The following is an 11,614-nucleotide window of genomic DNA, read 5'->3' as shown; positions in this document are numbered from 1 at the left end:
ACACTGCAGAGAGATAAGGCAGCCATTTATTTTTCTCCTTGATACTTTTTCTCACCTTTTCGATATCGTCCTCATCCACTTCAATTATTGTCCCATCATGCTCTAGTTTGATTTTCACCTTGCCTTCTAGCAGGGAGCCAGGATCTGTCTTCACCACTGTAGCTGAATGTAGAGCAAAGAGGACAATAGTTAGACATTAGCTCGCGTACATTTGTGTGGGTCATATACACACTGAAGTTGTCATCCACCACAACGAAGGAACTACATGATGATGAAATGGAAATTAAATGAAACCTTTAACATTACCTTTTAAAATCATTGCTACCCTACAATAACGTCTCAGAGAGTAGTGGTCTTCCAGTTTCTCCCATCGAGTTCAAGTTGCAACACCAAAGAAAGAAAGAAGACACGAATCGAAGAAGAACAAGTAGAAGAAAACGAAGAAGAACCTGGTGACATATTTTCACCAGCAAAGATGACTTGGGCAGAGGTGTATAAAACTGCAGATTTCAAATTAATACAAGGTCACCACGAAGGGAGCAACACATTAGATACATTTCATGGTGTCTATCATGCATGATAGTTAATTTTGGTTCTACTTGATTTCAATTGCTAATGTGCATTATGGGGCATATGCTCCCATTGGTGCGTAAGTCAGTATTTTACGCGCCTGGCTTGGGCCTTTTTAAGTTACGCTGATTCTGCCATAATGACTTCTGACACACCCCTCACGCGTACCCAACCAGCACAACGCAAAGAGAGGCGTGACTCATTGAAGTATCCAGATGGGTAGAATTCCTGGAATGTGAGATTTTTCCTGAGACGTGAAAGCCTTTGAAATCCACTCGAAGACTATGTCACACTTTAAATGTGAAATTAACACATTTAAAGTGTGACATAGTGTGACACATTTAAAAGTGACACATAAAGTGTGACAAGTGTGACACATTTAAAGTGTGACTACGAGGAAACGGATGCTTCTACGAGGAAACCTATGGTCACCTGTGCGACGCGAGCACCGTTCGTCTAACAGGCTAAGGGCCATGTGTTTTTGTGTTCTTTAATCTCTATATTAAATATTGTACAATATATGTAACTTGAGTCATAACTAGGGTTGGGCATCGAGAATCGAGAATCAATTGGCACCTGGACTAACATTCTGGTTTTCCCGGAATCGTTCAAATTAAAAAAAATTCCGTTTCCAGTTTCGATGCCTACAGTCTGCCGACGTCAAAGAAGTGGCGAAAACCAATGAAGAAGCGGCGAAAACCAACGAAGACCGCGCAGAAAGACATGCTTGTGCCCAAAGACGTATAAAACTGTGTCTTAACTATGTTAAAATAAATGACTCGTAACCTCCGTGCAACACTTGGATGAAGATTATATTGTACAAATGAGGCTTTCACGATGTGTAGAAGTCTGACATGCTCCCTCCCACTCCAAGCCTCTGCCTACACAGCGCGGAACTTCAGTCAAGTCAATTGGGTGAGTGAAACAAAATATGTCTATGCCAACACCTAACAAGTTAAACGGTGGGTTGCACACTTGCACTGATGGTTTTTTTAGCATTTATTTTAGTCTTCAAACCAACATAAGAGCTGATGACAGACACAAAAATAAAATAGAAATTACTTTACCGTACTGGAAAGATAGAAGAAGCAGTCACATTACAAGCTTAACATTGAGCTAAAACGTCACCAAAGGTCAAACTAGCAACTTTATATCACAATAAATTGGGACAAAATTCACAAAATCGTCATATATAACTATTTTAACGATGCTATATTTAACTTTTACCACTTTTAACAATAATTCATGAATATTAAGTCAATTGGGTTGGTTCCACACACATTGCCTTTTATTTCGTAGGTTTGATATTGGAAATCAAATTATAAAGAACCTACAGTCAAATTTTCATTTTAGTTTATGCTGCGGGCTGCTAAGAAAATGGATGTTCATAATTTGGACACCCTTTATTTAAACCATACAAACCTTTTTGACCAAGACCCCTAAAAGAATCAGAATCGTTTGGAACCGGAATCGAAATGAGGAACCGGAATTGGGACCGAAATCGCTCAAATTGAAACGATGCCCAACCCAAATCGTAATACTGTGCTTATGAGTGAACGCGTTTGGAAGGCCATCAGGAAAAATGCGAGTGAGCCAGCTGTTGATCTTCGTTGCCCAGCAACCATACTAGCACCACACACAGCAGCGCGTCACTTAAATGACGATGACATGGATTATTCCATATCTAACACACCATCGCACCATCAAGACGACTGTAAGCGGCGCTTTCAGACAAACTCCCCCAGCCGCCACGCACCCCTTTTGAAATGAAATAGCCACTCGCAGCACCTGCGTGAAAATTAATTAATTAATACGGCATGATATGTTGACGTTCCGCCATCGATGGTCCACGTAATATGGTCAGGATCGGCGATGGGCCAGGTGTTCGTCAGCGTGCTGAGTCAGTGGCCGGGCTGTCAGCAGCACCCCTTGGAGGTTAGGAGCACGTGAGCGAATCAAAACGTGCAAATATGATGTTTCACCTTCCCGGGACGCTAGACTTACTACAGTCTCCGATTGAAATGACAAATACATTTAATTTTACAACTACTGAGCTCTACTACCGAAATACAGTGGTATATATTTATAATTTACTCCTAGAAGTTAGTTTTTTTTAGACCATAATTGGATATGCTATCGCCGCCATGTTTTAGCGTGTGCAAAGCATTCTGGGAATGATGACGTAGAATGGCTGTTGTAAAATTGTTGCGGAGCTAAGCTAGCCATTTGCGAACAACTTATGGTCAGCGAAAAGATTTTAAAATGCCATACTGCGCCACTTTTGAATGCAAATTCCAATCAGGACGGAATGCAAAAAAGGAGGTAAGCATTCATAACTTTCCCAAAGAGAGAAAGTTGAGGAAACGGTGGGACCAAACATGTCACTGCAATCGGAGTTCTCTTTTAGATGCATGTAACGATATTTTTTTTGGTTTATATTTAATTTAGGAATAATAATCTTAGTCACAATTGTCATACCCTTTCATCTCTAAATGCCATGATACAATGACTATATCATGTTCACATTTTATCAGCAATCACGACATCAATTGGACTTTTCTGTGGTAATGATCCCTTCACAAGGCTTTTTAGTCAAAATATGCTAACACTTTTATAATAAACACTTATTTGTCCAAAATCTTTGACAATGTGCATACCTTGGAGGCTGAATACAAAGGGAATTTAACTTTACGTTAACTTTAACTGGTAAATGGCAGTTATTTTATAGTCCATAGGACTGCATGCAGCCCCTACCCACCCTCAGTGCGGGCCACATGTAGGTGGATGCCATTAGAATCGGGACGAACTTGTAATGATTCAAATATTACACATCAGGAGATGTAAAACCTGGGGAATTGAGCTGCCAATACACAAAGCTGGAGAGCAAGAACACTTTGCAGTCATCTCATCTGCAGGGCAATGTGCGGATAGCTATGCGTGCACGTGCGTGTATGTGTAGTATGCCAAGCAGTGCTAACTCACCCAGGGAGAAGCCTTCCTTATGGACCAGCCAGACTTTCTCAGAACCGTACCAAGCCTGCTCTGCTGCTATCTGCTCCTCCGTCTTTACCTAAATGACAAAGAGACACAAAGTCGGCAAGGCATCATGAAGGACACTCGACAACTTAAAGTCAGCTTGATGTCTTTTTGCAACAGCTGGTATGTCCAGTTCAACACTGGCCCTAACGAAAGGTGAATCATGCAGTGGGTAGCAGTGGACTCCTTCAGGGTCATGTGTTTGGAAAACACATGAGACAACTCAATAAACTACATGTATAATAATAAGCAAAGGATATCTTAAAGGAGGCATCATTAATTTTTTTCAACGTTTAAAACAGCTCCCTGGTGCCTTAAGAAAAGGTCTGACATTCTTCGCATTTATTATGTAGATTAGCTGCATTGTCACATCACAATCTTTTGGCAGCTAACAACAAATTTCCTTGGTTGCCTAATTTCATTTGAAGCGTTAGAAGGCACGCCAGAGGCACTATTTGTATACAAGTCCATTTTCCATAATATGTCCCCTTTAAGATAGACATGATTATTGATAACAAAAAGGTGACTAGGACAAACTACATTCAGCAGGCAAAATGGGTAAATACAACACAGCACTGGACAGTGAATGGTGATTATGGGACAAGTGTGGAGATCTACACACAGGCGTAGTACAGGTCAGACCTGGGACTGCTGAGAAGCAGCATGAGATGCCTGAAGGAGGGCTACAGGGTCCTCTTCCACTGATCCCTTTTGGCCAGCAAGAAGAGGTCAAATTTCACAAATGAGCAAAGAATATAGAAAAAAAATTAACATGTATAATAGATCAAGTACAGTAGTTTCTAAATCTGTAAAATGCCATGACCTGATAAAATTGGACAGCAATTTATGACCTACTTTCTGGAATATCTACTTGAAGTTGAATATCCCATTGCTACTATGTTTGTGTATTTAAATACAGTCTAGACACACTACACTCACATCTGAAAGAGAAATATTGTACATGCATAATGAGAGTATTAATTCATCCAGTTTTTTGTTTTGTTTAGTTTTTTAGAGATATGCATTTCATGCAAGTGTCTCCCATCAGCTCAGTAGTTGACTGGGAGATACTTTCTTACGTACAGAAAATTACTGTATCTAAATGTTGCATCATTACCTAAATAAAAAGAGAAAACAATATGTAATTTGTGTTTCATAAATTGAACACTGAAATCCCAGCCCCACCCACCCAAAAAAAAAGTCTGGGATAAACACAATATAACTTGGGTCTGTGTGAATGAATCAGCTCGTAAGTACATTTTCAGAGTGAAAATATCTTCTCACATACAATAAAGACGAGATAATAGCAGTTATTTGAATCATCAAGAAGCACAGGGAACAAAATGTTGTCGTCACTAGAGTTTGATGTGCAGAGCACATTTTTGCATGCTTTGAAAGTTGGATCATTGACAGAGAAAATTAAAACGGTATACTCCAAATGTGAAATGAGCCTAATACAGGAATTATTGCAGACAGGGGGCAAGGGAGGAAGGAAGATGGAATGGTGGCCTTATACTCTGACAAGCCATCCATCCATCCATTTTCTGAGCCCCTTCTCCTCACAAGGGTCGCGGGTGTGCTGGAGCCTATCCCAGCTGTCATCGGTCAGGAGGCGGGGTACACCCTGAACTGGTTGCCAGCCAATCATAGGGTACATACAAACAAACAACCATTCCCACTCACATTCACACCAACGGGCAATTTAGAGTCTCCAATTCATGCATGTTTTTGGGATGTGGGAGGAAAGCGGAGTGCCCGGAGAAAAGCCACGCAGGCACGGGGAGAACATGCAAACTCCACACAGGCGGGGCCGGGGATTGAACCCCGCTCCTCAGAACTGTGAGGCTGACGCTCTAACCAGTCGGTCACCGTGCCGCCTCTGACAAGCCATTCAAGTAGAAATTCCTGTAAGGTGGCCCAGAGAAAGGTGGAGAGCTCTGGTACCTGAAGGGGGTTTTGGGGCTGTGAGGCTACAAGGGCGGCTGATTGGATGGTCGACCAATCACTGACTGGCATCTCCAGCTTAGCCACAAAGCAGCCACAGAGAGACAATCACAGCCAATGTGAGCAATGTGAGGGAGAGAGAAAGAAAAAAAACAAAGTCAACAATATTGGACGAAGATACTGCGCAAAAAAATAAAAATAAAAACTGAAAACTGTTCAAATGACAAGACTTACATACACTGTGACAATACTTTAGGGACATAAAAACAAATGACTTTATAGCACGGTGGACGACTGGTGAGCACATCTGCCTCACAGTTCTGAGGACCCAGGTTAAAATCCAGCCTCGCCTGTGTGGGTTTTTTCCGGCGATTTCAGTTTCCTCCCACATCCCCAAAACATGCAGGGTAGGTTAATTGAAGGCTCTAAATTGCCCAAAGGTGTGAATGTGAGTGCCAATGGTTATTTGTTTATATGTGCCCTGCAATTTGCTGGCGACCAGTTCAGTTTACACCCTGTCTCTCGCCCGAAGATAGTTGGGATAGGCTCTAGCACGCCCGCGACCCTAGTGGGGATAAGCGGGATGGAAAATGGATGGATAACTTAACCTGGGGTACTGCTGAAACTAATTTGGTCGAAAATGTGGCATTCGCTATGAATGTACAGTGGATATAAAAGGTTTACAGACCCCTGTTCAAATGGCAGGTTTCGTCACATTAAAAAATATACATGTGTCATGTTAGATTAAAAAAATATATATCCCAGCTATCTTCGGGCAAGAGGGAGGTACACCCAGAACTGGTCGCCAGCCAATCGCAGGCCACATGTAAACAAACAACCATTCACACTCACATTCACACATATGGGCAATTTAGAGTCTTCAATTAACCTACCCTGCATGTTTTGGGGATGTGGGAGGAAACCGGAGTACCCGGAGAAAACCCACGCAGGCACGGGCAGAACATGCAAACCACACAGGCGATGCCAGATTTGGGGTTCTCAGAACTGTGAGGCAGATCAGCTAACCAGTCAACCACCGTGCCACCCGGTGTTACTTATGTGACGAAAATGTGTCAACATGTGTTTCAGAGATTTTGGAATGGTCCAATGAAACCAAGGTTAAACCTTTTATATCCACTGTCACGATGGTTTGTGTGTTGATTGCCTGTTGATTATTCTTAATAGATACAATTACAACCCCAATTCCAATGAAGTTGGGACGTTGTGTTAAACATTAATACAATCATTTGCAAATCATGTTCAACCTATATTTAATTGAATACACCGCAACCACAGACAGGAGGGTGACAAACACGCTGCTGAAACGTTCCATTTCTGGGTATCTTTTTAAAAATATACTACTAAGGATGTAAGGCATGGCAACCGAAGGTTAAGTAGCAATGCAAGTTAATGGAAATATCTAAGCTATGACAACCAGTAGAATTCAACGTGCTGATTTGGTTTACTTTTTGTAAGACCATAAGAACAGCAGTACGGTGTGTACAAGACATACCTGTACACCATAAAAAAAGATCAGTGCAAGCAAGACAAACAGAATGCAAGACACGTCACACGATGCAAAAGGGACAGTAGACATTTACAGGGGCGCTGAAGATCCTCATTAGCCGTTTTTGAGCTTCCTCAGTGTGACTGATTGGTGTCTCCTACAGGTCAAACAGCAACACATTTACTCCAAGGGCACTGGTGCAAACAATCAAAAACTAATTATAGCTCAGCAGACAGCCCAGTGCAAATGAGACCCAGCTCGAGTATCAATCAGCTAGTAGGCAAAGACAGCACGTGAATTTTATACCGATGTAAGTGCCTCCCAAAACATTACCAACTATATACGACTGAAATTAAGAAGTGCGACAACCCTTAGTCATCAAATGTGATCTGATCTTCATCTAAATCACAAATACAGACAAACAGATTATGTGCTATTGTTCCATGCTATTGTTCCCGTCTTTGTATATTTGTTGTCGTATGATTTAGCGATGTCACGATGGTTTATTGTGTAGCATTTGGTTGTACAAATGGTTCAGGCAGTGCCAAGAGGTTTGTTTTTTGGCTTTCCAAGTGAAAAAGGAATACGTGACCAGTAGAAAGGCAAAGTCAATCGACGGGGGACGAAACGTGGTCAGCTATGGGTGCCGAGCAAGCATTCCAAACTGTGCTGATCACTTGGAACCGCCGTGTTTTGAGAAACACTTAGCAGAAAGCAATGGGTACAGAGGTAGAGGCTGAAACTAGCTGCGGTGCCAACAATTTTTCCTCCGGCCATCGGGACCACCACCGCCAGCAATAGAAGTAAATCTCGCAGCCGAGAGGTGAGCATTTCCTTGTATATACCTACGACTCTATTATGGTGACTATGCACTCAGGAGTAGGAAAAAAAGACCCACGCAGTACTTTTCAGTACTGTCGTCTGTACTTTTGCCTCTATGACGAGCCAACAGACACAAAGACTTTGTGCGCGGCGTGTTTATAACGCTACTCGAGCGAGGGGCAGACAATATATAGTAATACCGCATACTATGTAAAAGCTTGCGGCGTGTCACTGCAACATATATGAATATATATTACGTATAGTCGTGCTGAAAAATATTGGCACCCCTGGGGTGCCAATATTTCAAGCCATGACTGTCTAAAAAGACATGCTTTTGACATGCTGTCACATGGAGCCAGCGGCCGCTCTCTTTTTCTGTTGTACAGCTGCTACTTGGCTGCTCGTCGTCGTCACCGTCTGATCAGCTCAAACATGTACGCTTTGACGAAGCCAAGTTCAGTTGGGTGATCCTCCTCCGCATATTCCAACACGTTGCTCGCCATTGCGTATAGTGTGTAGCGTGCTGTGTGGTTTGCAATTGCAACGTCACTTCTGGTAGCCCTTGCAGTAACCACACTCCGATGTCTTGAGCTTCGGGTATGTTCGGGGAGGACTTAATATGCGTCATAAAAACTTCATTTTTAGCTGAACTATGATTGAAAACTTTCTGGAAGTTACGTGCCTGTAATACATAACATATAAACAATGCAAATATGAATTTTAACTGACACCATAACATCTTTGTCATCTGACCTTTAAGTAACATTTTTTAATTTTCCTGTATTTAAGAGCAGTGTTAATGTTAAAACTGTGCATGATTGCTAGCGTGACTGACAATAATATTACATATACCGGTACTTTTTAGGAATACTGTAAAACTTTGGCCTTGTTATTGATGAACACTAATTACTACAGGTCTACAGCGCTACTGAACTCTAATGTTGGAACTTGGAGACGCATTTCAGCTACTGAAAGGTATTAACAAACTTGTCAGGTTGTTGTGGCATTTATTGATTTCAATATTTACTGGCAATTTCAATTTGAGTTCCCCAATATTATAAAACAACAAGGCTCTGACTGCTACCTTAGTATACTTTTGAGTTTTAAATAAATAAATACGTCAATCGATCGATCTAATGTCTTTTGGTGTTTTTAGTATCTATGAAGCTATGCCTTGAAATACACATTTATTGGTATTTTAGGGAGGAGGCGATGATCATGAACCCAGGAGCCCAGGACATTGACTGCAAAGATTTGTCAGCCAAATTTGAAAGAAATCTGCTTGTTTTACAGTTGTCATTGTCCAAATGACATTAAAATTATTTTTAAAATGAGATATTGTGAAATGGCTATAATTTCTCAATGGAAATATAAAAGTCTGCACTTCACGCTTTGTGTCAAACTATGAAATTGTCATGGCCTCACTATAAAAAGCATCAAGGCACTGAACCCTAATTTGGTTCCAATGGGCCTGCCTTGCATTGCACCAGTCGCCCATTAGTGTATGAATGTGAGGCTTTGTAAAACGCTTTGAGCACTGTGGTGTGTACATAAAGCGCTATATAAGTGCAGTCCATTTACTATTTCAAATAAGTGTGTGTGGTTAATATAAGGCTCATACAGTATAAAATGTACTTAATAGACCCAATTGTAAGGTAGTCTTAATAAAACAATACCTCTTGTTTTCTGACAGTTGGGTGCTGAACTGGACTGATTTCTGGTGGAGGCAGTGGACCAGAGCTGACACTTCGATCATGAGGGCTCACTTCAGGGGGCTCATTGATTGAGATAGAATGACATGGAGGATATATCGAGGTAGTTTTCGGGACTGCTGCATCGGTACGGATGGATTTTGTAGAAGCTGTTGGTCTAGTAACAGGTATAAAGCCTGGAGGCGGAGACAAAGGCGTAGACTTGGGTGCTGGGATAAAGCCAACAACCTGTGGCAAAGATCTGCAATGGGAGGGCTTGGTAAAACGTAGAGATGGAACAGTTTTATTTGACGGCATGCCTGTTCCAGACACAGGGACTACTGGAGACTGTACTGGAGAATATAGCTTGCCCTCTTGTGACTTTGGAGACATTCTATCCTCGTTCACCTCTTCTTTGGTCGCAATCTGTTTTTCCTTTTGATTTTTCGTATCTAATTCTTTTGTTTGCAGATGGTCATCCTTACGTATTCTTGATCGAGGTTCCCTTGTCCTTCCTCTCACTATTAGGTGGGTCAATCCTTGAGAAAGGTCATCTTTGTCTTCTGTTTTGACCGCGTCATGTTTAAAAGAGAATGCAGACATCACAGGGCCCTTGGACACAGATGCTGGAGCTGGTACGGTACCATTTTTGGCTCCCTCTGAAATTTCTGATTCATGTGTTGGTGCAGTTGTCTCCTCTACCCCTGAGGGCAGGACTTTCCTGACAACACGACGTACCACCTTCACTACTTTCTTGCGAGTTAGACCTTGATCATCTGTAGAGTCTGGCAAGCTGTTGCATGGTGCTTTGATATTTCCTTTAGCAGTGCCATTGACTGTGGTTTTGTTCACAATACCATTGTATTCTTGATTACCATTCATAACTAGGTCTGAACGCACAGAATAGTGTCTTGCTTCAGGACTCCTGAATCGCTCTGCCATCTTTGATGACGGTGATGGCTCAGAGCTTTTGAAATGTTCTGGCACTTTAACAGGTGTTCTGACTTTAGGTGGCGAGGGACTCCTGACTCGACCAACCACCTCTGAAGAAGCAACGACTGGGGGGCTCAATGCCGGGTATAATCCCCTTCCAGGGTCGAGAGCAGGCACAGATTGGGCCCGGTTGGACAGCCCATCACTATCTGACTACTCGGAGAGGAAAAAGGGGAGATGTAAGAAGGAAGCTCAAGTATGATGCAGTTCATCATGCAGATTTTGATATTGAATTCATAATGCATAACTACACACAAAAATCATAGAATGTCAAGCCTAATTTTATTTTGATAGGGAAAATTTAATGCTAAATTATTACTATTATAATTTAAAACCTACTGACACACCTAATCCACACCTGGATTGTTATGTTGTGACTAATGTTATCTCACTACAAAAAAAAAGAAGAAAAAAATAACACTCACATTTATGCTGCCTGGCTTGTTCTCCTCTTTGACCTAAATAATTTAATACAAATGAGAGCATATAAAAACCTTACTACTTGGCATAAAGCACTGTCCACTAACCAGTGTAAAGTTGCAATACCACAAAACATGCATCACACAAACTGTGTTTGTCTCGATTCTCTTTCTCAAGTGAAGTAAGACAACTGTAATCACCCTTAATTGTAGGTGCATCACCAAAACACATTTAACTTAAATGAATAAGATGTGTGTACATTTCAACATATCTGACTGTCTGACACACAAAGGCCACAACTGACAAGTGTGTTAATACAAAACACCATGCTAGGTTAGGGTGCTTTGTGAAATTTCCAAGTGAGACTTCCCTTTTTCTCCCAGAAGGAAAAGCGAGATGAGAATGCCATGTTGGTTTATCTGCTGTCATGGGCTGTGGGGTCAGGAAGAATGTGAAAATGAAAACAAATTAGTATCTCTGCAATATATAGTCGATAGAATGTAAGACCATTGATGCAAAGTTAGAGAACACCCAATCATTCCCAAAGTGGATAGCGCCCTTGGCAGGGCCAATTTCAATACTTTTTCTGTGTCACTTGACGTGTAAGGTGAGAACAAAGAGTGACGGTTCA

General features: G+C 41.6%; 1 protein-coding gene across 11 annotated transcripts in view; it reads right to left on the bottom strand.

Annotated features, from left to right (window-relative positions):
* Window positions 1-11,614, bottom strand: part of myo18ab (myosin XVIIIA b) — a 146,875-nt gene that overhangs the window by 94,493 nt on the left and 40,768 nt on the right. For 5 of the 11 annotated variants that reach the window (XM_061781680.1, XM_061781682.1, XM_061781690.1 and 2 more), the window contains exons 2-9: window positions 11,356-11,415; window positions 10,989-11,023; window positions 9,556-10,716; window positions 7,152-7,214; window positions 5,551-5,628; window positions 4,249-4,314; window positions 3,553-3,640; window positions 56-162 (exon numbers count right to left, since the gene is read on the bottom strand). In XM_061781680.1, coding sequence (XP_061637664.1) covers window positions 56-162; window positions 3,553-3,640; window positions 4,249-4,314; window positions 5,551-5,628; window positions 7,152-7,214; window positions 9,556-10,716; window positions 10,989-11,023; window positions 11,356-11,392 — 1,635 coding nt within the window. In that variant the 5' untranslated portion in view covers window positions 11,393-11,415. The remainder of the gene's footprint in view (window positions 1-55; window positions 163-3,552; window positions 3,641-4,248; window positions 4,315-5,550; window positions 5,629-7,151; window positions 7,215-9,555; window positions 10,717-10,988; window positions 11,024-11,355; window positions 11,416-11,614) is intronic. The other 6 variants (XM_061781688.1, XM_061781689.1, XM_061781685.1 and 3 more) reach the window with 5 other exon arrangements.

This window comes from Phyllopteryx taeniolatus, chromosome 8 (genome assembly GCF_024500385.1).
Source record: "Phyllopteryx taeniolatus isolate TA_2022b chromosome 8, UOR_Ptae_1.2, whole genome shotgun sequence".
Classification (NCBI taxonomy): domain Eukaryota; kingdom Metazoa; phylum Chordata; class Actinopteri; order Syngnathiformes; family Syngnathidae; genus Phyllopteryx; species Phyllopteryx taeniolatus.
Note: the sequence above shows the minus strand (reverse complement) of the source record. Positions and strands in the feature narration are given on the sequence as shown.